Genomic DNA, 25254 nt, shown 5'->3' on the forward strand with positions numbered 1-25254 from the left:
AAAGAACCTAGATGTCCATCAACAGATGAATGGATCAAGAAGATGGACATCTAGGTTCTTTCCATAGTTTGGCTATTGTGGACATTGCTGCTATAAACATTCGGGTGCACGTGCCCCTTCGGATCACTACGTTTGTATCTTTAGGGTAAATACCCAGTAGTGCAATTGCTGGGTCATAGGGCAGTTCTATTTTCAACATTTTGAGGAACCTCCATGCTGTTTTCCAGAGTGGCTGCACCAGCTTGCATTCCCACCAACAGTGTAGGAGGGTTCCCCTTTCTCCGCATCCTCGCCAGCATCTGTCATTTCCTGACTTGTTGATTTTAGCCATTCTGACTGGTGTGAGGTGATATCTGCTTTTATACATGTTTAATCTTCTCCATAAAAATTGTAAAACTCAACAGGTAAGTATCAAGTTCCCATTATGTGCAAACCTTGGTGCTCTCCGCTGCAGAAATAGTTAATAAGTGCAAAGGGCCTGTCTGCTTGTTCTCAGCAACAAGCCCAGTGCCTAGGACATTGCCTGCACATAGTAGGTGTTCAGTACATACCTGTCCTAAAATCTGGCCCACCTTCTGCTTGCCTAAGGGCTGCTCTATTTTCTGTTCCCAGAACAGCAGCCCTGATGCAGCGCTCCATGGACGAACAACGAACCAATTGCTACAGAACTAAAGAAAGGCAAAGGCCCATTCATTTAAAGGGCAGGGAGGTGCTTCTGTGGAGGTGATGGCTACTGGCATTGGGGTTCCTGAGACAAAGGACACTCAGCCCATCCAAAACATTTCCTAGCAAACCAAAATTGCTTCTTTAATTTAACACAGGTTATTTCTTTTAAAAGCCTGGTGTAAGGAGTTGCTAATAGTAAGAACTCAAAAGGCTGTAGGGGGGGTCAAGAAACCTTCTCAGAACACATCCCAATCCCCATCTGCTTTTACGAGCCTGCTTTGTTCAGAGTCCGGCATGACATCATGCCCAGTAATGTGCTTAATCAGTGCTCTCTCGTGAGGAAGAAGAGATGTTGTCATAGAAAGAAGAAAGTCACAACTAGGAAGCTATCAAAGGAAATGTCAGGAATTCAGGGTGATAGATTAGTCCTGTGGGTATGTTTGAGTGATTAGTTAACTCAGAGGCGGGGAAAATCATGAATTTTAATGTTTGCATGCAGGTGTTAGTATAGTTGCCTCAGAATGGAAGAAAAAAGGATTAGAAGGGGAAAAAAAAGCTAGTCCCATCTTTACTAGAAGAAAACTCTTTTGAGGAACCGTCAATGTTACATTACAAACACCATTCAAATCTACCAAATGGGCCAGATGTTTGCTCAAACACTGCATGTCACCAGCTGCCCATTGCTACAGATGAGGCATTTCTGCTGACGCCTGTGTAACCCGCAAGCACATTTCAGAGTGTTGATTCTTTTGATTCCATTTAACACTTATGTGTCATCATAATTAGATACCATAAATATACATGACACCATGCAATAAATAAAATTGCCTGGCTTTCATTCTAAGAGGGGAGGAGGCTGTGTTTATTACCTGGGGAGACAGGATGTCTAATATCCATTTTGCATTCTTCGTAAATGTCACCCCTCTCTCGCTGGAAGCTCTAGATGGCTTTATGCTCCCCAAGCCTCATCCCTTCAACACAGCACAGACTTTGGGGGCTACTAGAGATCGCTGAGCCCCAGGTTTTAAGGCAGGCCTGAACCAAAAATCAGGCGGATACAATTCAGAGGAATCCAAATAGTTCTAAATGAAGTCAAACCATTCTATTTGACAACAGACCAAAAGTTCTTTAGAGGTCACATAACGGGCAGGTGTCAGTGTAAAAGGAACTAGTTAAATGGAAGCGAATCAGCTTCTTTCAAAACAGACATCTTCCAGAGATGCATTTCTTTTTCCTCTGAAAGAAAGCTGATTCAGTACCATTCACCTATTAAGAAGGCAGCACAATTATTTGTATCTGCATCTATAAAAACCAAGTGTCTCTGCCTTCCACAAAAACCTGAGCATGTGTTTGCCAGAGTGAAAAGCAGGGCAAGAGGTAAAGGGAGAGGAAAAAATCCCACGCAATCGGGTTCGTCAGTCACGAGTACCTAAATGAACTGGCTGGCGTATGACCCCCTCCCTGGGCAGAGGCAGGGGGCCCTTCCAGTCTTATCCACCAAGACCCCTTATAACAGAGCGTCTTTATTTCAGAGCACAGACCACATTTGATGGCTTTGCAAATACTAGAGTCAGAGGCTTCCTGACACCCAGTGTTTTGGCTTTTTAGTGTGTAAATAAACGAGTGCTCCAAGTGAGTAAATCTCTGTGTGCTGAGTTTACAATCTTGTCTTTCAGAAATATCGACAGTACATGGCAGGACTTCTGGCTCCTCCTTATGGTGTTATGGAAACGGGCTCTAACAATGACAGTAAGTGAAAAATGTGAACATTTTGTATCTAAAAATTTGTCGTGTGGTATGTGTTTTCGTGTGACAAAAATTATGCCCTACACCAGTTTGACAGAGTAAGTCTCCAGACTCTTCTGTGGATAAACAGACCTGCCAGCCCACACTTGAGTTATTTTTAAAAAATTGTTCACATGGTATTATTTTGTGGTCCTTGCTGATAGAGGGAAGGATGCTCTGATACCAGTTGGAACTTCATACTTAAAATGCTTTCTCAGAATCTCTTCGTTTTATGTTGAAATCTAGTGGTTCTGTCTATTTTAAAAATGGGATTTATGAAATGTATTTGTCTCAGTCACATCCAGACACCTGAAAGCGCAACCTCTTGCTATTTGGATGCTTTTGGTCAAGGAGAAAAGCAGGGCGAGCCGTTATTGATTCTTCACACATCATGGCCTCCTCTCACTCCAGGCCTTTTATGTGACCAGTCTCTCACTGATCATAAAAGACAGGAAGTTTTCCTCTGTGATATCCCTTTCTCATGGCTGCCCACTCGATTCAAAGAAATCCTGTGTCCTGAGTCTCTCTGTTCAAGTGTGTTGAGAGCATCTTTTTGCGCTCCTGACTGGCCCTGAGTCTTGCTTGTTGCCGAGTCCCTGTTTTGCACTCTTGGATGTATATGCGTAGCAGGATACCCAGTGCTGAGGGTTTTGGAGCGGTTAGACACTGTGATGAGCCAACCAGGCAGTGCCTCCACACCAGGACTCTTCTGAGTAAGAGTCCCCCTTCAGATCTTCTCTCTAGTTCCCCTAGTTCCCACTCATTGCCAGGCTTGTCACTCCAAGGTGACCCCCCTCTCTACAAGATCATAAGTGAGCTTCCTCACGTTCACTGCCCTTTAAGTTATAGCTTCTGTGTAGCCTCTGGCCTCTCTCTCTCAGTTTCTCTTCCGTCCTTGGGGTGGGGTGGGGGGGCGGGAGGAAGACAGGTCTCCCTTTCCGTTCCTTTCCTTTCCTTTCCCTTCCTTTCTTCCTTTCCTTCCCTCCCATGTTCTTGATTTTTCTTTCCTGGTTGATGTAAGGATGACCAGCTCATGAAGAGTCCTTGACTTGAAAGCCCAGCTGTGCTGTCTTCTATCTGTGTGACCTCAGGCAAGGCACTTGACTTCTCTGTGCCTCGGTTTCATCACAAGATTGTTGTGAGGATTGAAGGAAGCCAAGCATGTCAAGTGTTTAGAGGGTGCCAGGCATGGAGTGAGCACCACTGTGGTGTTAGCTATTATTTCCTCACCACTGGTCACTCTTAACCCCTCCAACTCTGGCTTCTGCCCTATACGTCTTGACTCAAACCATCTAAAGACTCCAGTGACCAACCAGTGCCAGGCTCTGTCATTACCATTCCCCATCTCTCTGACTTTGAGTATGACTTTCCATGTGCAGGCTCCCTTCTTTCTGAGTTCCCAGGCTCCACCCCGCAGCCTTATCCTGGTTTTCTGGTATCTCTCTGGCCACATGTGTTTGGTTTCTTCCAAAGTACCTCTTCCTGTCAGTTTAGGTATTATCCAAGAGTCCAGTCTTGGCTGTTATACTTTCCCCATGACCATCCTTTCTTACAGTGGATACAAACTTCCTGAACCAATACCTCTGTTTGATTCTTCCCATGGCAGCCAAGCTTTCCAGAAGACTGCTGGTTCTCTTTCCGCCTGGATGTTCTGCTGGTCTCTTAAATTCACAGTGTCAACAACAGAACACATCCTTATTCCCACAAAGCCCATCCCTCCTCCTGAAAGCCACATTTCGATTCCTACCTGTACTGTTCTTCTCCCATAACAGCCTCTAAACCTCAACCATTTTATGTTTTTTTTAAAGATTTTATTTCTTTATCTGTCAGAGAGAAAGAGAGAGGGAATGAGGAAGCACAAGCAGGGGGAGTGGCAGGAGAGAGGAAGAAGGAGGCTCCCCGCTGAGCAGGGAGCCTGATGTGGTGCTTGATTCTAGGACCCCAGGATCATGACCTAAGCCAAAGGCAGATGTTTAACCAACTGAGCCACCCAAGAGTCCCTAAACCTTAACCTTTTTAGAGTCCTTCCTTATGTCACCTCCATGCACTGAGGCTAATCACCCATCTGGTCCTTTGCTCCTTCCTTTGCAGGGTTCATGTTTTTCCTTTCTGTTCCTTCTGCAGCCACTTGGCCAAAGGCCTCATCACTCCTGACCTGAGGACAAGATTGACTCAGCTGGCTGAGTCTTCAGTATTTCACCTTTGGTCTATCCTACACCTGACTTATACCTGACTTAGACAGAACTTTTTAAATTTACTTTGTATTGTGAAAAATTTCAAACATATAGAATGACAGAGTTAACATCCCTGTCTTCATCACTTTAATTACCATTAGTATTTTAATACTTAAATCTGATTTGTTTATTAATAACAATATGCACTAATATTTTATTTTTTATATTTGCCTTATTTCCTTCTTCTACTCACATACACACATTTCACCGCAAATACTTCAGCAGATAGTTTTGAAAATAAAGACTTTTCCAACCCTAACACCATTATCACACCTGATATAACTGATCTGACTTTCCTTAATCACATCATCTACTGAGTCCATACTCCGATTTTCTCCTCTGAATGTCTTTGCTCAAACTGCACCTTGAGGACCATGCTCTTGCATCTGATTTTTATGTTTTAAGTGTCTTTTCATTTTGAACAGACCCCTCCCCAGCTTTTTTCTGGTCCTATCACTCTGTTGCTCGAAACATTTTAACGATTGCACATTGCCTACCATGAAAGGTGAAATTCCAAGACTGCTAATGCCTTACCCCAACATTCAAGTTCCTGCATATCCCCAAATCATCTTTTCAGTGTTATTTCTCTGTAAATATCCTAATCTCCAGCCACTCAGATATGGTGATTTGTGCTATGTATTTATCTTATTGAAACTCCTAGAAAGGAAGCTTCTGTTACACTCTGTATCTCCTCATACAATCAACTCTGGTCTTTTCAAATGGTTGTTGACCAAGTGGATCAAATAATGGACGGATGGCTGGGACTCAAAGTTTCAGAGTGCTGATATTAGGCCACCCTTACTGCTTCTGACAGATTTGGGAAATGATGGCGAACCTGCCCATTAAGATTCTGTCTGTCACCCTGCTTCCTGCCTAGGATTTTTATGTCCTGGGACTATCCCAGTGTGGGAGTCAGACTTTAACTAGGGAATGTTTCCAGATAGTCTCTTCCATTCTTACCCTTTCTATGTATTATACTACTGTCTATTAAAATGGGCATTCAATTCTTCTAAAGCCAGTAGTATACATCTTGTGTACCCCATTATTAAACACAGAATGTGCTGTTAACTCAGAATTTGGAGCTACTTTATTTTTATGTCACAAACCACTTCAAACTGCCCTGAGGGTGAGCCATACAGACAAACCACCTGTGGTTCCGTTTCTCGGTGGAAAGCCACTTAGCCCACTGCACTGGAGGCATTAAGCTCTATGGGGCTGTGGGCCTTCCTGTGTGGCCACCCTGATCATGTTCGTCAGAGTCAACAGCCCCAAAGGAAGTACAAAGGACCAGGGCCTGCCTGTAGCTCACAGTATGTTCATAAATGAATGAACAAATGCATAAATGGATGAATGGTGAACTTTCTCACTGAGAAAACTGGGACACCCCTGGAAACAGACCCAGCCAGGCTCAGACCTGACTTCAGAGAAGCAGGAATTTGCTTTGCCCCAAATGGAAGTTGTGTTCTGGTGGTTTTTATGTAGGGCTTAAAGCTAGGTTTACAGCCTGGAGCATGGTGAGGTGGTCTGAAATATAAAAAATACGGTATGTGCCACTTAAGAGTTGACATGTCTGTTCCAAATTCTGAGTGTTCTGTGCCCAGCATAGAGGAATTAGTTGTTTGCATGGTGTAAATGAATCAGAGATGGATTTTTACCTCTGGCAAAGTAAAGCATATGGTAGAAAAACAAAATAAGCATGAGATTTTGTTGTCTGGCACACAGCCCTGCTCCTGATTCATTCATTTACTTATGTGCAGATTTTGGTGGGTGCTGCTATTTTTCTAAGCAGCATTATGTAAGTTTTGATGGAAACACAAATTAGAAACACCCGAATTTTACTTTGTTTGATTCAGCAAAGGACTTCAGTTCCATTTTACAGATTAATCTTAAAATTCATGCTCTTTCTCTCTCTTTTTCTTCCTCTAGGGATTCCTGACAAGGAGAACGTGAGTAGCACTCTCTCTGCCTAGCCTCTAAAAACTGTCCTAAGGTAAAAAAAAAAATAATAATAATAATCATGGTAACCCTACCAGTACAGAGAGCTCTGCATCCACATTCAACAGAGCAATAAATATTTGTCTAATCTTATTCTGGCATCTTGGTGAGTCCCATTGAAATATGAGGGGGGAGAAGGTCAACTGCTCTGACATGGTCGTCACATGTCCTTGATGTTAACTAGTCTGCAGAAAGGTTATTCTAGGGGCAAAGAGTACAAATACTAAGGGTTTTTCTTTTTCCCATGATGTAAACAAGCAAGTGAGCAAATCATTGCTTTAATAACATACAAAAAATTCATTGTTTTTCCTCAGTGGGAATACGAGATATGAAATACGGGGTCCGTTGATTTGATAATGTATCCAAGCTGCATGAAAGTCAGTATTTCCCTATGGAAGCTAAAATAAGTAATTGCTCTAATCGTTAAGGGCAGTCAGGTAAGAGAGTAGGTGTAGGACAAACTTTTCACCAAGAACCAGTACCGAGTGCAGATTCCAAGGATGGTAGTGGTGTAGTGGCATCGGCTTTGCATGCAAATAAGAATATGAATTATATATTAACTGGAATCTTAATTTACTCAACAACCTAGAAGGGTTAATGGTGGAAGAGTATATGGTGACTGATTTGAAGCGGTGCTTGGTGGCTCTCAGATGCGTCCCCTTTCATTATGTTCCTCTATTGCTGTACCCAAGTGGCAACATTACAGAATCATTACAGAATGTTCTATTTTCCTTTCCCTGCTTTTAGTCCTGTGTCTGTGGACAGAGATACTGATTTCATTCAATTCAGATTATTTCTGTATCCCTTTTCAGAGATCAAACTCTGGTTTTCCTTAGGTCTCCTTTCCATAATGTTGGCTTCAAGGGCCTATTGAGATTCTGGCCCACTGTTGTACCATCACAAATTTGGGTTCCAGACCCAGCAATGTCACTATGAATGTTATACCAAAATTTCACGTGGCTTGGTTCGGGCAGACGATTTCAGTTCTAGGCTATGGGACCTCATAAGCGACTTGGCTCCTTGAAACATCCTTGCCTCATCTTTAATTGTGGATGTTAGTCATGACCACCTAAGTGGCCATTATAAATATTGAATGGGATAATCTGTGGAAAGCATAGAGACTAGTCCAACAGAGCTCATAAATGTTAAGACTATTACTGTAATTATTATCTTGTCAAGATCTGTATCATTTTCTCGAGATCTTTCCTCCTCTGAAAAATGTCGTACCCTTTTATGAAGTAACTATCCTTCTCTTGTTTATGGTTTTCCTCAAAATACCTTTCTTCAATGAACTTTTCCATTGATCTTTTGCCATTAAAAAAAAAAATCTCTATATGTTGAACAAAGCTCTAGATAATCAGGTTCAAAGAAAGACAAAGCTTAAAGTCTATAGTAACAGACTCATCCTGCCATGATTTTGGATACGGATGTCCCAAAGCACTCCAAAACAAATAATACATGGATCACTAGCCAAGGAAAGAGGATGAAAGAGCCTGGTGCTTCCTCATCAAGGAACCATCAGCGATGTGGAAGGCACACACAGAATGGCCAAGCCCTAGGACGTCTAAAATGTTCTAGGCTTCAAAAGGAAGCTCTGTCTCTCTTAGGTCCCTCATGACCTTTAGATTAGACCTCCCCACAAAGGGACAACAGGCACAATGTTCTGAGCAGAGACCTACCAGCTGTCATCCTGAGGCTCACTTTGTAACAAAAATAGGAATTTGAAGTTTATGGGAAGTTAGATATATTGAGTTGTTAGCATGTTGCCCTGTAAGATTTAGGGGGCAGGCCAGGCTGTCTCCCCTATATTATTCATTATATATGTTCATTTGTATTTGTTTGGGTCATTCATTCTATGTCAAATTCTCTAGCAAACAGAAAAGCACCCTCTTTCTCTCTCCGCAAATAGCATGGATGTAATATCACCATGAGCTATTAAGAAAGCTCTCCAATGCCATCAGTCAAAGTAAAGCAAATGAGATGAAAGACTTTCGAGAATAGAGTTGAAGCTCTAGAAAGATAAAAAGAAGCCTAAGAGCCTTAAAGTGGGTGTTAATTGGAATTTTTCCTTTATAAGAGACAAGTTGTGTTATGATGATTTCTTTTATCCTTTACCTTCTTTAACTACATGCTGGGAAATCTTATATTCCCTTTATGTTTCTAAATAGCAATAATATGCCTGTGGACTGAAATAAAAGCACTTAAACTATTGTTTCAGTGTCCAAACAGCTTCTTTGTGGAGAGAATATATTCTCCTCTCCAGCTCCTACCTTTGATTTCGTTAATCACCATGTTTAACTTTTAACCAAATATGCAGGCATCAGTAAGTGGGGTTTAACTGCCTTGCCAGCTCTGTTTTATTTCCAGATGCAGCCTCACCTTACAAAAAAGGAACTTTCTTTCTTGTTCATAAATTGCGCTTGTGTAGAAACAAATGGGCTGGCAGTTAACTTGCTACATTATTTTGTTTACTACTTGCTGTAATTGATAGAGACATCATTTAGCTTGATATGACACAGGATACTGGAACCTATAAACTAATGGGTAAAATATTAGAAAAATGACCATTGCAACAATAAAGTAAGTAGACTATTTTGATAACGTTATGAGTGTTTGGGGCTGTTGGTTGTACAAAAGAAATTATTCTCTTTGGTCTGTTCCAGTTGTGTTTTTTCCGTCTTCTGTATATGCCTTATCAGATGACCATGTTTAACACAGATGCTAAAAATCACAATTACAAGAAAGCTTTCTAGTTGAATGTTACAGTGGCCCTTTGGCAAAATGAGCTAGTCTATGATTTTCTGCTACTTCTGTAGATTTTGTTCCTGTTGTGCTTCATCCTTTTGACAGACGATTGCTATGGAGTTACGTAGTTTTAGAAGTTTATCCTTTTCTTCCTCAGTGTAGAAAGAGCCAGAAAATAGGCTCAGGAATATATTACAAAATAATCCCATTTCCATATTTAAAAACATCTAGTTTCCAAAAGGATCAGTTGAGGTCCCCATTTTTTAAGGCAGTTATAGCACTGACAGTGTGATTAGTGAGGTTCCTACTAAGTGTGGAAGAGTACCTTCCCATCGTAAAACACTAGTTGATCCAGCAATTCAATCAATTATGGAAAAATCCCAAGTGTCCATGGACTGATGAATGCATAAAGAAGATATGGTGTGTGTATACACACACACACACACACACACACACACACACATACACACGTGCTGGAATATTACTCAGCTGTAAAAGAGAATGAAATCTTGCTGTTTGCAACATGGTTGGAGCTAAAGTGTATAATAACCAAAACAAGTCAGTCAGAGAAAGACAAATGTGATTTCCCTTGTATGCATAATTTAAAAAACAAAAGAAATAAAGGGAAAACGAGAGAGAGAGAGAGACCAAAAAACAGACTCTTAACTCCTAAAGAAAAACTGATGAGTCCCAGAGGGGAGGTGAGTGCGAGGATGGGTCAAAGAGGTGATGGGGACTGAGGAGGGCACTGGCTGTGATTGCACCGGATATTGCATGGAAGTGTTGAATCCCTATATTGTACTATGGAAACTAACATTACACTGCATGTTAACTATCTGGAATTTGAGTAAAATCTTATCATCAATTCAGAACTCTAAGGTTTCCTAAGTACTGGAAGAACTGGGTGCTACCAATTAGTAATGGGCAAGCTCAGGAGTCTTGTAAAACTATTTGGTAGGTCTTATTTTAAGATGACTGAAATCAGCAGTTTGTCAAACCTTTAAAAATCATGGGTCATTTATATAAAGAAGAATTTTTAGAAATTATTATAAAGACACGGACTTTAAATGGCAGATGGGGAGGAAATAATTTACACAGCTGGAAAGTTCTCATTATGGAAAGGACAATAGGAGAATAAGAAGAGAGTAACTATTAGTGTCAAAAGGTTAGGAACGTTAGGCACTTCCAGGGAATATAATAACATTTATTGCTACTCTTTTTTAAGGTTAAAGAAAACAAATTAAAACTTTTCCTACCTATTAAATAACAATATCTTATTTTACTATTATGCACTAGCTATAATTCTGGGCCAGATGAAGGAAACGGAAATTGTGCATCCTCAAACAAACTTAAAATAAAAAAACTTGGGGCGCCTGGGTGGCTCAGTGTGTTAAGCTGCTGCCTTCGGCTCAGGTCATGATCTCAGGGTCCTGGGATCGAGTACCGCATCGGGCTCTCTGCTCAGCAGGGAGCCTGTTCCTCCTCTCTCTCTCTCTGCCTGCCTCTCTGCCTACTTGTGATCTCTCTCTGTCAAATAAATAAGTAAAATCTTTAAAAAATAAAATAAAATAAAAAAAACTTAGTGAAACCCATAAAAACCCTGTAAAACCTTTTAACTCCAGCTTTAGAACACCTACTGAATTCAAACCAACAGTTTCTGGGAAACAGTTCTTAAAATCCTGCTTTTAAAACATGATTGATAACGCGTCCAGAGCTTATCAAGACATCTTGGCCGGAGTTCACAGGTTTACAACTCGCGGCTGATCCCGTCTGCTCCAGCGCGAGGACAGTTAGCTAGGAGTGCTCTTCCAGTGCGTCTGTAACCGGCCGAAGGCGGGAACCTCAACAGACAAGGGCAAACCAACCAACTGTGAAGGACAGAAAAATCCTAAGCCTGCTCATTTTGTTTTTTTTTTTTTTTTTGGTTTTGTTTTGTTTTTGAATTTTATTTCTTTTCAGTGTTCCAAAATTCATTGTTTATGCAGCACATCCACTGCTCCATGCAATACGTGCCCTCCACAATACCCACCAGGATACAAAATCAATGTAGAGAAGTGAGTTGCTTTCTCATTTTGCTTTTAAAGGACACACTGCTTACAGCCCAGGTGAAGATTAGATTTTGCAGTGTTGCTGGCTCGGTCCCTCCCTGTGTGGGGAGTATAAACACTCATTTCTTGAGCCGGCCTATGGGAACACGTAGCTGGGTGAGCCCACATTTACCCCACCCCACCTCCTGGAGAACACCAGCAACTTAATGTCGAAGGTGCCAAGGACAACATCAGCTCTTAGTCTCTGAAGAAATGTTTGTTTTTGTGTTTGTGAGCTATGTATTTTATAGGGCAGAATGCCCTTGCTGAGTCTCTTCCTGCTTTTTTGTTCCATCTGTTCCTCTGCTCTATTACAAAGCTGATGGTGCCATCTCTCTCTCTCTCTCTAGCTCCTGCAGTGGTGCAGTGATTGAATATTTAAGATGAGGCATAGTTGCCCTTAATCTAAATAGTGAATAGTAAATGTGGGTAACAGCCTAAAAACCTCATCCCTCTGGTATCAGTTAAGCCATGTGTTTGTTGCATCTGAATGTTACCGGCAGTGTTCCCAAGGCCTGCTTACTCTGAGTTTGGGGGGCGACATGGCACATCTTGGGCTGTCCTGGGGTGCTGGTTCGTTAGTATATTTTAGAATTACTTTCCTGAGATTATGAATTACACTTGCTGATTATTTCAGTGCTCTCCTTTCGGTTTCTCTACAGTTTTTAGGGTTTTTTTGTTTTGTTTTGTTTTGTTTTTAATGGAGTAGAACTTTTCACTGTCTCAATGCTGGTGGTTTTCTAGGATTGCATGAGTTTTTCCTTGTTTTACCCAGCTGGGGGTCCGTACCTCCTCTCAGGTTTCTGTGTAATCAGAATTTGACTTCCACAAAATACCGTGGAGAACCCAGGAGTGCTTAATTGTTAAAAATAGTGATAATAGAAGAAACGAGATTCCCCCGTCTCCCTAACCAACAGCTTCTTCTCTGCTCTCTTGAAAAAATGACACGGCCTTGAGATGAGGCCGCTCCCCACGGGGCCCTGCTGCTGAGAATTAGTTCCACTAGGTAGCAGGGGCAAGGAACACAATGTCATGTTAATGGTAATGTACGAGAGTGCTGATTTCAAAGTCATGGGAGAGTAGATTGCTGTCTCCAGAAATATTTTATCCTGTGCTGCAGGCAATTATGCTCATCACCAGTAACTTGGGGCTGCTGGCATGTTATCTCAATTGACGGTGAGAATAAATTAGATGGTATCATTTATGTTTGATGTATCTGAATTTTTATTGTTCTTCTTTTGAGAAATTGGAACCAAATTATTTGCAAAGTATGTCTTCTGTTTAGGAGAGCGATCTGTAGCATTCTCAGGTTGGATAAATTAATAGAGTGACTACATGTCATTTAGGATTTGGTTTCTTTTCTAATAACAGTTCTGTGTCAGATAGCCTCCCCTGAGGCAATAGATATTAAAATATCCTGTGGTCATTCTCTTTACCTTTCAAAAAAATTACTTTGAAGGTAGATAAGTGATAGAGATGCACATATTCACATACATATATAAACACATACATAGGTATGTATGTAGGCATATATATTTAACTGTTTTCATTCTTCAAAATTTCCAGAAAACGAAATGATAAAACCACCTTTGCTAATATGATCTAGCATTGTTCAGAATTCTTATTGCCAGTTTTTTTAAGTGTTTAAACTCTGTTCACTTGAATTTAGCTTTATTTTTTATTTTCCTTTAAAGAATGACTCAAAAATACCCACAGAAACATACCATCTGTTTGGTTGAAAATCTTTAATTTAACAAACATGTGGTGATCGATCCCAAGCCCCTTGTGGTGCCACGAAAATAAAGAAAGCTTGGTTGTTTCCTTCAAGGAGTTAGAGCCCCTGGACAGAGGCAGACATGTGGACACAAGCGTGTAAGGACAAGTCATGGGCACACGTGGTCGGGAGAGTGTGGGACAAGCAGTTAAGCTCCGGAGTTCTTCAGCTGAGTTACAGTCCCAACTCTGCCACTTACTCACCCCAGGAAGGTGGACACGGTAGTTAAGCTTACTCTTCCCGTTCCCTCTACAGAGCGGAAGTGACCGTAGTGTCTTACCCTAGGGGGCTTCCAGAAGGACTAATGAAAAGATTTATCCCAAGTGCTTAGCCAGTGCTAAGTACCTGGTATATACTCAGAGGAGACACATGGCGGAGTTTGTGGGATTCTCCTTGGGGAGATGCGGAGGAGTTCAGAGCAGGCCTCGCAGAAGCAGCAATGCCTGTGTGCACTCCTGATGGAAAGGAGACGTTACCCAGGTGAAAGGGAAAGGATATTCCAGGCCAAGAGTATTGCATAAATAAAGGAACAGAGTACAAGAATTTTCTCTTTCAAGGCTAATTTCATCAGATCTAAAATAAAAAAACTTTTCATTATTTTAAAAGCTATATTTTGTACGAACCTTTTCAAGGTTCTCAAAACCCGGCTTCCAAGCTCCGAGTATTTTGGGAACCTAACAAAACATCATATATATTTTTTTTTAACTCTAAAACTTGATCTTTTTAAAATTGTAGATGGGGAATTAGTTTGAATTCATTTTCCCTGTATTTGTACCTCCCAGTACCATGCCTTCTCTTTTAAAAATGACAGATCTAGATTGCTAATGTCTTTAGAGCCCATTGGTCACTCGGACCTCCAGCTCCTTTCTGCTTAATTGCCCAGTCAATGCTCCCACATTTCTGTGGTTCTCTTTTGTTCATCCCATTTCGCCCCCTGCCCCATGCACACACACCCTTCTCTTGAGTGGATCTCTCTGCAGGGCTTTCCATTGAATTTTGTCTTTTTATCTTTTTCACTTGTTGAGGTCATTTTAAATTTTATTCCACTTCTCCAAAGGGCCAGCCATCCCCAGCCAGTTGGGTATCATTGTCAAAATTATTAAGAATGCTTTTGAGTCCGTTTTCAAGGCATTAATAAGCATGTTAAATCTAGCAGCATTCAGCGGAGGACCTAACCTTGTGGAATTTAATTTGTTTGTGTTAATTTATTTGCATACATCATAAAATTATCCCATCTGGACATGAAAAAATAACATAGGAAAGCATACCATGAAAATACTGGGTAAAACAAGTGCTAAGTCATTAAATTAATGTGCTGCCTTTCACTTACTTGTAACGTGAGGGAAAAGGAAGGTGATAATTTTTTATCTCAGAAGACATTGGTAGGACTGAATTAGTACTTAGTCATTGTTTTAGTCTGTGTCCCCAAAAGTGCCTAAGTTTCTGTCCCTGACACTTGACAGCCTGCGACAGGACACAAATACGTCCCTTACCTCCATGACCTGGTTTCCTCATCAAGAACATGGTGATCCCTGACCTACCACAGTAAAAGAATTGTTGGGAGATCAAATAAGATAAGGCAGGCGGAAAATTCCAAAACTCCATAGCGCTCAAATCTAAAACAGATTAAGTTTCCCTGGAGTTTGATTCTAAACAAGATCACACCCTGGTCTGTCGTCTCGGCCCTCATCTCTCCAGCCTGGATAGGAGATCCCTGAGGTTGGCAGTAGGTTCTGATTTGGTTTTGGTTTTTTGGTTTTGTTTTAAGATTTTATTTGTTCACATATTCACTAATTAATTTATTTATTTAGGTAGTGCAACAGGGGAGGGGGAGAGAGGATCCCAGGCAAACTTCACCCTGAATATAGAGATCCAAGCAGGGCTCCATCTCACGACCCTGAGATCATGACCCAAGCTGAAATCACGGGTGGGACGCCCAACCAACTGAGCCATCCAGGCACCCCAAGGGGAGCTTGGATTCTGGGGAAGCATTATAGAGGTCCTCTTGAATCCTGTTAGGACTTAGTCCAATGCTCAGTTCTAGGAAGACTTCAGGATGCCAAATGGAAAGTCATTCATTTTAATGTCCATATAATTTGGCTCAGCCAGGAGGATGAAAAATTCCCATGTCACACCAAGTGCTCACTCAGTGCTGTAACTTGATAGCCTGGTTCCAAACAAAGTGAGGAAACCACACCCAGAGTTGACTACAAAGATGGACCAGGATAGACTAAGAACAGGAAAATGAAGATAAGCTGGAGAAGAGGCCTGGCCTGTTTGGGGGACACAGCAGAGCATCATGGATGTTTTCACGACCGCCTATCCTGGACCTTCTAGTTTTAGGGTATGTGAGGTTTTTAAATATGTTTCCCCAATTCTTCCGCTCAAAGTATGAAAGCATTGCAATGTAAGACTGCCTCATAAAGGCATTTGCAATATAAATGCAAAAATAGCTCTGTCATTCAACAAGAAATTATTTTAAGTGACTGAAACAGGTAATGGTGGGTCTTCTGCCCAACCTCCCCCCCTTCCCTTAGGCTTTGTGTTTTCTCTCGGTGCTGGCTGGTTTAATCAGAAAAACACTTGGGCTCCCTCTGGTGGCCATACCGGTGTTTCTGCACGTCTAACCTGAGAGCTGAAGTTTTAGTTGTGTCGCATGTAATGTTTGGATGAAAGTGAAAGTGATAATATGAATAGTAAATATTATTTTCTTTTGTAAGATGACTAGCACTTGGAAGCCTCCAAATTAGTCAAAGTATCCAATTCATGCACTCACCCATTTATGTCTCCTCATCCAATATGTGATATTGTTGAAACTTGACTTTCTTAAAAAAAGAGGTATCTGGTCTGTAAGTCCATAGAAAGATACTCAGTGCCAATCCTGTACATCAAACAGATTTTCCCAAGAAGTGATTCTATTAGGTAGCAAGTTTTTGTAGAATGCTGCCTGTGTATTAGACCAGCATTAGTCTTTGTAGGAGCCAATCTGCTACTTACCATTTTGAAAAACTATGACCACACTCTTTTTTAGCAGTTAGTAATATTATATTATTTCTTTTTCTCCTTTAAATCATATTCCTGCTCTGTTCACTCCACAGAATTTTATACTATTGTAATATTTTTTGTTCCAGACAAGGTTACTTTTTAATTGTCTCAATGTGTTAGTTAATATACAGATTCAATCATGGTAACAAAGGCTCACGTGTAACAGTGTCTTAAAATAAGAAGATAATTTTTCTTCATATCAGCTGTCCCAGTGTGAGCTGTCAGGGATTAAAAGGCACCTCCATGTTGTAATGCATTTTTATGACTGAAAGTTTCTTATTGATTACCCTCTTACACTTTCATGTATCAAAAAGAAGTATATACGTTTAAATTTAAGGGTTTTGAAATTTCTTATGACTCTAATTATCTATTAAAATATTTCTTCTGGCTTGAGTTATGACAGTAGTTGTACACAACTGTCAAAACTAATTTTTTTATATTTTTATAAACAATTATTAAATATTAAGGTAAATTATTATTGGAAATGCTTCATTGAATGACTTGGATGCGGGACGCCTGGGTGGCTCAGTTGGTTGAATGACTTGGATGCTTTTTAAAAAAACGAGTTCGTTATCTATCTGCAATAAATTTAACTAATTGTGTTCTTCGTCATGGATATTATATATGTAGCACTGGGAAAGATCATTCATATAAATCAGTAGATGAAAAGGAAATAGTTTTACATAGCAAGGGCACTGAATTCTTTGACTCCTAGGCAGCTAGGGTGGTACCTCCTGGAGAGAGAGATGGTGGAGTAGTCACAGGAGGGCTGTGGGAAGTGTTGCATTCTGGATAGATTGTGAAAATAAGAGTGATGGATTAACCACGAGGTAAGAGAGAAGGAGAGGAGTTAAGGATGACTTCAGGGTTTAGGATCTGACCATGTGGAAGTATGCAGTCACCAACAACTCCAACAGGGAAAGCTGAGGACAGAGGGGTCTTGGAGATCCAGTTTGAAAGTCACTGTCACTAGAAAGCATGCAGGATTATAGGTAGGCTTTTGTTGTGTTCCTCTGTCCAGTCAATAGTTAATGATAATAAACATCAGAGAGTGAAAATGAGATTAGATGTTGAGTATTTATACTGAGTAACATGTGCCTGGGGCATGAATAAAATTAGAATGTATCTTAAAAAAATAAAAATAATGAGGCAAAAATTAGTAAGGGTTTTATTAAGTTCATCTTCCCCCCTCTGTTATATTTTGTAGATTTTAGGAGAATTTATGTGTGTAAGTAAACTCTGTGTACAACAGCATATATCACCTTTCAAATTAATAAAAGGTTGATTTATGGGCTATATCAAGTACAAATAGTAAATGAATCAAGCTAACAAAGCATCGCTTAATAGACATCCTCAGGGACCTAATATAATGAATAGGTAGAGGGATGTTATTTGTAACTGAGCCCACAAATTATTTCTATATGAATCAGTGATTTTAAATGGCTATGGCCTGCTTGAAACAATTTGTTTTCTTAATTAGTTTAATCATTCTCTTTTTATAGTTTCTTATACTACTAAATGAGTTAATAACCCCCTTTTTCTTAAATAAATTAATCTTATCAGCCTAGCCACAAATATCCAATTACTAAAGCTTGAAGGATTGAAATAATGCCATAATAGGAGGAAAATGATCATATTTTGTGCAATCCTTTTAAAATCAACTAACATTTAGTAAGTGCCTACTATGTGCCATGCAGGCACATGCTTTGGCTCTACAGAAATGAAATCCAATAAAACTAATTCTTGACTTCAAAGACCAAAACAGCCCAACAGCCTAAACAGCTTAGGAGAAAAATAGGTAAACATGTAATTATATTAGAATGGAGTACTGAGAGAGATGGGAATTAAGGCTAAAATCCTCTGAGCATTCTAAGAGCCATGTCACTGGAACACAAAGGATTTCCGAAAAAATGTTTCATTATTGACCCCCCAACATTCTCCCTCTTCACAAGAATGTAGTAACTAAATTACTGTGTAACTCTGGACTAGGTGAACTACAGGTAACAGAAATCCACATCAAGCCACCTCAAAAACAAACAAGAGGGCAAGTTGAGGACTCACATCCCTAGTCCATGAGAGGCACAAGTGTGGAGCTGGCCCTCTGCTAATAGAAGCCAAGGGCTCTACTTCTTTCTGCTTCTCCCCAAGCCTGGAAACATGGCCTCCACTGGTCCCTAGTTCTTTTCCCGCAGCTATAGTTAGAAAACCTTGGAGAAAGACACTGACTGATCTAGTAGTGTAGGTGAGGCGGCCCTTTACCCCGACTCTGAGCAGTGTGGGTGAGATACCACTGTGGGCTCGGGTCTGAAGATGGGGTGAAGGTCTGTGCCCAGAAGAAGAGGGAACAGGAAATGGTAGCTGTTCACCTCTCCCTCTCAGGGAGGCACATTCAGCTGACTGCTAAGAAATCAGTCCTCTTCCTCTAGTGTACTCAGATAACAACATAATGCAATCAATATCTCATTTGGGGTTAGTCTTCATCCCTTGTTTATGAAGAAATAGGACAGAAGCACTTACGAGAATAATGTTGACATCACATCTTGCAATAGCTTTGATTGCAATGAGCATTGTGCTTTAGAAATTCCATGCATTCCATTCAGTCAGAAGCATAATTTCTTTTTCACTGTCTTCTTAACATGTATGGTGTGGAAATTAACAAGATTTGATCTTGTTAAGTCTTTTGAGCTACTTAGATGTGGGTTCTGAACCAGTAGATGACATAAGCAATCCCATTCGTCCTAGAATATTACAAGGATTCTTCCTTTTTTCTATCTATTTGATTTTAACTCCTTAAATCCTATGAGCCAAATTTACATTCAGATGATTCATTGAGGCTTATATTGTGTGCCTAAAAGGAAATGTTTATGCCAAGAGTCTCAAATGAAGTCTAGTGAAAGAGTGAATTTTTAAAATAATGGTTATCTTTCACTGATCATAAATGTAATAATGCTTATGTTGAATATTTGGAAACATAAATGTATTTTTAAAAATCTCCCATGGATGCCACCAGCCAGAGCTCTGTGTGTTTCTATATTTAACATACAGAAACAAATATACATATAGAAACAAAATTCAGTTCACACTGCGTAGTTTCATAGTCTACTTTTTTTAGTCAAGTTTTTTAGCAGATTTTATTATCTAACATTGTCTCAACCATATTGGGAATGAATTTACTCTGCAAATGATTTATTTTTTCCAGTTATCTATATCTTGTCAAGGTTAGGTTTCACACCATCCCCTTCCCGTTTCTGGAATTATTTTTAGTTATCTTGCTGTTGTTCTTCCTTCATTTTTGATGTTCTAAGATTCCCTCTGGTATTATTTCCCTTCTGTCTGAAGAACTTCCTTTAGAAATTCTTATAGAACAGGTCTGGTGGATATTAATTCTCCTAAATTTTCCTTCATCTGAGAATGTCTTTATTTTACCTTCATTCCTAAAGGATATTTTCACTGGATAGAGAATTATGGGTTGACAGTTTTCAATCTTTAAGCATTTTCTAATGAACCAATATTGTTACATTAATGTTAGCTGAAGTCCATTGTTTACATATCTCCCTCTTTTTTTTTTTTTTAAGATTTTATTTATTTGACAGAAAGAGAGAGACAGAAAGAGAAGGAACACAAGCAGGGGGAGGGGGAGAGGGAAAAGCAAGCTCCCGGCTGAGCAGGGAGCCAACAGTGGGGCTCAGTCCCAGGACCCCTGGGATCATGCCCTGAGCCAAAGACAGACACATAACAGACTGAGTCACCCAGGTGCCCCTCTCCTTTGTTTTATGTGGTGTCCTTTTTCTGTTCCGGGATCCCATCCCAGATACCACTTTACATTTAGTGATGATGTCTCCTTGGGCTCTTTTTGGATGCTATGGTCTCTCAGATTTTCCTTGCTGTTGATGACTCTGACAGATTTGAGGAATAATGACCAGGCATTTTAGAGAACGTCCCTCAGCTGGGATTTGTCCGATATTTTTTTCAGATTAGACTCGGATTACGGATTTTTGGGGAAAGACCACAGAGATATAGTCCATTTTCATCATGTCATATTAAGAATACATGCTATCAATTTGATTTACCATTGACTTTGATTACCTGGTTAAAGTAGTATTTTCCCAATTTCTCCAGTGTAAAGTCACTCTCCTCCCAACCCATTTCCATACTGAACTCTTTTGAAGGAAATCACCGTGAACAGCCCACATTGAAGTATAAGAAATTATATACTACCTCCTTGATAGTGAACACCAACATCAATTATTTGGAATTGTTCTGCATGGAAGATTTGTTTCTCCTCTCACATTACTTAATTAAGTAAGTCATTCCGTTATTTATTTGTATCAGTTTGGCCTCATGAGTATCTATTTTATACTTTGGGTTATAATCCATTACTACTATATTTCTATACTTATTTTGTTTCTCAGATTTTTTCAGTTTTGGCAATTAGGAGATCTTTTGATTGGCTCCTGTGTTTCCTTAACATACTCCCATGATTGTGTTTTGTTTCATTTTGTGATTTTAGGCACTTCCTTACTTCCTGACACAACTAGATGCTTGTATATTCCTTGCCCCATCTTGGCAACTGCCATTGTGCCAAAGATTTTTGGTTCCTTTTATTGAAGAATGGTATTAGAAACCAAGATCTGGGTGGTAGGTGTGCTTGTTGCTACTGAGATGCCATTGTTTTTATATCCCTTCAACTGAGACGCCAAGGAAATAGGGTTTACTAACCTGTGCATATACACAAATTTTTAAATATTTGTATGTGTACCTATATCTAGCTACTCATGAGTTCACACTCATTTCTCTAATTCTAATCCATTAGCACATGGATCAGTCCTTGCTTATCTGTACTTCCCACTGCAACAGTGAGAAATTTGACCCAAACTCTCTGCCATCTATTTGTCTAATTCCAGCATATATGTATAGTGGTTTTAGACTGATTACCTGTAACCCATGAAAAACATACTTTATCAACTAGAATAGAGTGCTCATATACAGAGTGTTTTGCATTTAGTTTTACATAATCCAGTCATTTTGAAATGATTTAAGTCAACACCTTCCCCACCTCCCTCACCCCACTCCCTTCAGTGAGATTATGTCATGCATTTTTATGATCATCAAATTCTTTTTGTCACAGTCTGCATTCCATCCTGGGATTCCTAACTTCCTAATGATTTTTTTTTTTTTTTACCCTGCATATATTGTTTTACTCCATGTGCTGTAAAGTTCTGTGGGTTTTGACAAATGCATAGTATTATGTATCCTATAGAATAGTCGCCCATGCTTTCCCTGTCCATCACTCCATATCCGAAGCCATGGCTATCACTAATTTGTTTATTCTCTCTATAATTTTACCTTTTTCAGAAAGCCAAATAAATGGCATGATATAGTAGGTAGTCTTTTCAGCCTGGCCTCTTTCACTTCGCAGCATATATTTAAGATTCCATATTTTTGGATGGTTTGATAGTTCATTTCAGCAAGTGTTTCACACTCACATCCAAAGTCAGACTAGTCACATTTCAAGGGCTCAGTTGTCACTTCTAGGACCAGCTCACAGCTATTCCAGCACCTAATAGTGGGTCTGGCACATCTTGCTGAGATGAAAGTATGAGGAAGTCAGGAAAAAGGAAAAGAATGCATGCTAAAGCAGAGAAAGTGGATTGGGCAAAACCCCCAAAATGGAAGAGTTTTGGTGTATTTGAGGGATTGGAAAACATGCTCAGCAACAGGAGCAAGGGGGAGAATGGTGGAAATGAAGCTGGAGAGAAAGGGAAGAGGCAAAAGTATGAAGAAGATTTTAAACAGCATTAGGAAGTCTGGATTTGTTCCAAGAAGAATAGGGAGCCATTACATGTTTTAAATAGAAAAGCTACATGATCAAGATTGGCTCTTTTTAAAAATCAGCATACTTTATGGGGCAGATGGGCAAGGGCATTTCCCCCACAAGGCAGTAAGGGTGGTGGCTAAACAGAAGGTTTATTTACCAGAACTGCCCACCTGCTGGTCATATGGCCCTTAGCCTCAGTTTCGTTATCTGTGAAATGGGAATGTTAAGAGTACCTTCTTCAGAGGGACATTGTGAGTATTCCGTAAGATAATTCATGTGACTGATTTATTTTACATAGGCTAATATTCTCCAGCTCCATCCCTGTTGGTGCAATTGGCAAGATTTCATAAGGCAGTCAGAGAAACACAATACCATGTGATTTCTCTCATATGTGGAATTTAAGGAATAAAACAGCAAGCAAAGGGGGAAAAAAGAGAGATAAAGAGAGAAAAGAAAACCAAGAAACAGATTCTTAACTATAGAGAACAAACTGATGGTTACTAGAGGGGAAGTGGGTAGGGATATGGGTAACAACTTAAAAAACAAACAAACAAACAAACAAACTTACTATTACCATATGACCTCCCTTGCAGAAAGGTAATTCACATGAAGCACTGAGCACATAGCATTCAATAAATACTTGTTCTTATCTTCCCCTGAGATTGGAGTAGTCTCTTGTAGGATGAAGCTACAAACCTTCCTTCTTTCTCTTCTTTACTAGGCTCCTATTCTGGAGGACCCTAAGCAGATAAGAAGAGAAAAGAATGGAACAGCTTCCCTTACCCCACAACCCCAAGTCAGAAAAGAAACCCACTTTCATTATCTTGTCCTTCACCCCAGTTTGTGATTACTTTTATATCCTGAGAACATTTTGCATATGAACTGTAGAGTCTCAGTGTTTTCTCTGCTCTATACCTTCACGAAGATTTCCTATGGGCTCCTTTTTAAAAAATACTGTAAGATCACCGAGGCTTAAACTGCTAATGATAATTAGAGAGAACTAATTCTCAAAATGGCTGTCTAAGTAAGAAAAAGCAATGATACTACCAACTAATAACAGATCAGTTGTTTATGGTGTGTTCAGGCATAATGAACCACCCAGGACATTTGACTTGCAGTTTTGAAATAAGATAATTTAGTACAGGATTAAATCACATGCAGAGTGTTTCCCTCACTTCTTGCAAAAACATGTGAACAGCTGAGGCTGTACCCTTCCTTCCTTCCTTCCTTCCTTTCCTGCTACTACACCCTCCTCTGCATTCTGGAGGGTCCCCCGCTGTGTAAAAAGAATGAAACTTTCATGGGCACCTGGGTGGCTCAGTGGGTTAAGCCTCTGCCTTCAGCTCAGGTCATGATCCCAGGGTCCTGGGATCGAGTCCCGCATTGGGCTCTCTGCTCAGCAGGGAGCCTGCTTCCCCCGTCTCTCTCTGCCTGCGTCTCTGTCTATTTGTGATTGCTCTCTCTCTCTCTCTCTGTGTCAAATAAATAAATAAAATCTTTAAATTAAAAAAAAAAAGAATGAAACTTTCAGGCTTTACTCAGAAGAGATTTACTGTAAAATGCAGTCTACGAGGGCGCCTGGGTGGGCTCAGTTGGTTAAGCGTCTGATTCTTGATTTTGGCTCAGGTCACGATCTCAGGGTCTGAGATGGAGCCCCTGTAGTCTCCCTGCTAAGCAGGAGGACTGCTTGAGACTCTCTCTCCCGCTCTGCCCTTCCCTGCCCCACACTCTGTCTCTAAGATAAATAAATCTTTAAAATGCAGCTTACCATTTCTTTAATTTTAAGCGGCACCGAGCAGAGATTTGTAGTGTTTCTAATGCCAGGTAGACATTGAGACCAGAAACCGGGTAGGCTGTGGAGTCCTCTCTTACTGTCTTGGGTGGGTGCCCAGAAAAGGCCTGCGTTCCCCCTACAGCAAGTCGTGACCACGTTCCCACACTTAGGCTGTTCTATTTCATAGTTGCAAACAACCCTTCCAGAATCTGGAGCTTTCTGTACCAGCAGCAGACGGGAACGAGCTACTTGGTGTTTTCTCTAAAAACAGCCTGTTAATCACCAGATCTTATACTGATTAACCTCAGTCTGGATGAAAGCTTTAACAAGGGGCTAGAGTAGCTTTGCTTTGTGCAACCCAACATTTCATCTTACAAGAGATAGTGTGACAAGACGTCCAGAGGGGAGCTGGAATCTTCATCTTATTCCCCTTCCCCCCCAAAATTATGTCCCCAGTTTAAGTTTCTAGTCAATAAAAGAACACAATAACATTTGATTCCTACTCATTGCGGTTGCAGATGTTTCAAGTATTTCTAAAAGCCTTTCAAATTACTTTGAATAAAAAGCTGCCGACCCTGAGGTAGTAATGGCAGGTTTCTAAAGTGTGATTAAGTCTCCATAAGCTTATTACTTCTCCAGTCATAGTAAGGCTTTAAAATTTGGGTTTCTTGTTCTTACATACTCTCCAAAAAATTAGAAAAATACAGAAAGGGAAAGGAAGAAAAATATGAGTGTAATGAAATGTTAAAAGTTTCGTATATTATACTGCTCATTTCTTTGGCCTTTGAAGATACACAGTTTGTGGATCTCATTGACATTGTCATCTGTACTCGTGCAATGTGATGATTAAAAGAGAAAAAGGAAGAAGACTGTGTTGAGGAGAACCTGGTTTATAAGCCAGCTATGAAATGAACTGGTATCTTAAAGTAGTATGTGTGCTTCCCTGGCTCGTTTTCATATTTTACAGGATAGGCTTTTTAGGATTTGGATGGTTTTTGTTTTGATGAGTTTTGTAAAGGCTCAAAAGGTTTCTTGAAAACATTAATAGGTTTTTGCTATTCCGGGAATTTCGCGTAATATAAATCAGAGGTACTGCTGCTGTCAGGTTCCTGAGCCCTTAAAGGTTATCAAAATCATTGTATGTTCCTGGCCTGTATGGGTACTAAAATAGTGTTTATTATAGCATTAGCCTACTGGATTGCTTGAGACAGAAAAAGAAATCTTTTAAAATTTCTAATCGATACTGACAAATACACCTACATGCAGAAGGCTGTTTAAAAGTCAATTTAGTGCATGATTTTCAATTCTAAGTGTAGGACAAAGAACTCTTT

At 40.1% G+C, this 25254-nt stretch overlaps 1 protein-coding gene and 1 long non-coding RNA gene across 7 annotated transcripts in view; one reads left to right on the forward strand and one right to left on the reverse strand.

The window, feature by feature from the left end:
• Positions 1–24139, reverse strand: part of LOC132013839 (uncharacterized) — a 27930-nt gene extending 3791 nt beyond the window's left edge. Inside the window, exons 1-2 of the long non-coding RNA XR_009403122.1 lie at positions 23918–24139; positions 22718–22889 (exon numbers count right to left, since the gene is read on the reverse strand). This is a non-coding gene — a long non-coding RNA (uncharacterized LOC132013839). The remainder of the gene's footprint in view (positions 1–22717; positions 22890–23917) is intronic.
• Positions 1–25254, forward strand: part of RAPGEF4 (Rap guanine nucleotide exchange factor 4) — a 288407-nt gene that overhangs the window by 162798 nt on the left and 100355 nt on the right. For all 6 annotated transcript variants that reach the window (XM_059394172.1, XM_059394171.1, XM_059394173.1 and 3 more), the window contains 2 exons: positions 2343–2415; positions 6612–6631. In XM_059394172.1, coding sequence (XP_059250155.1) covers positions 2343–2415; positions 6612–6631 — 93 coding nt within the window. The remainder of the gene's footprint in view (positions 1–2342; positions 2416–6611; positions 6632–25254) is intronic.

The sequence above is a fragment of the Mustela nigripes genome, chromosome 3 (assembly GCF_022355385.1).
Source record: "Mustela nigripes isolate SB6536 chromosome 3, MUSNIG.SB6536, whole genome shotgun sequence".
Classification (NCBI taxonomy): domain Eukaryota; kingdom Metazoa; phylum Chordata; class Mammalia; order Carnivora; family Mustelidae; genus Mustela; species Mustela nigripes.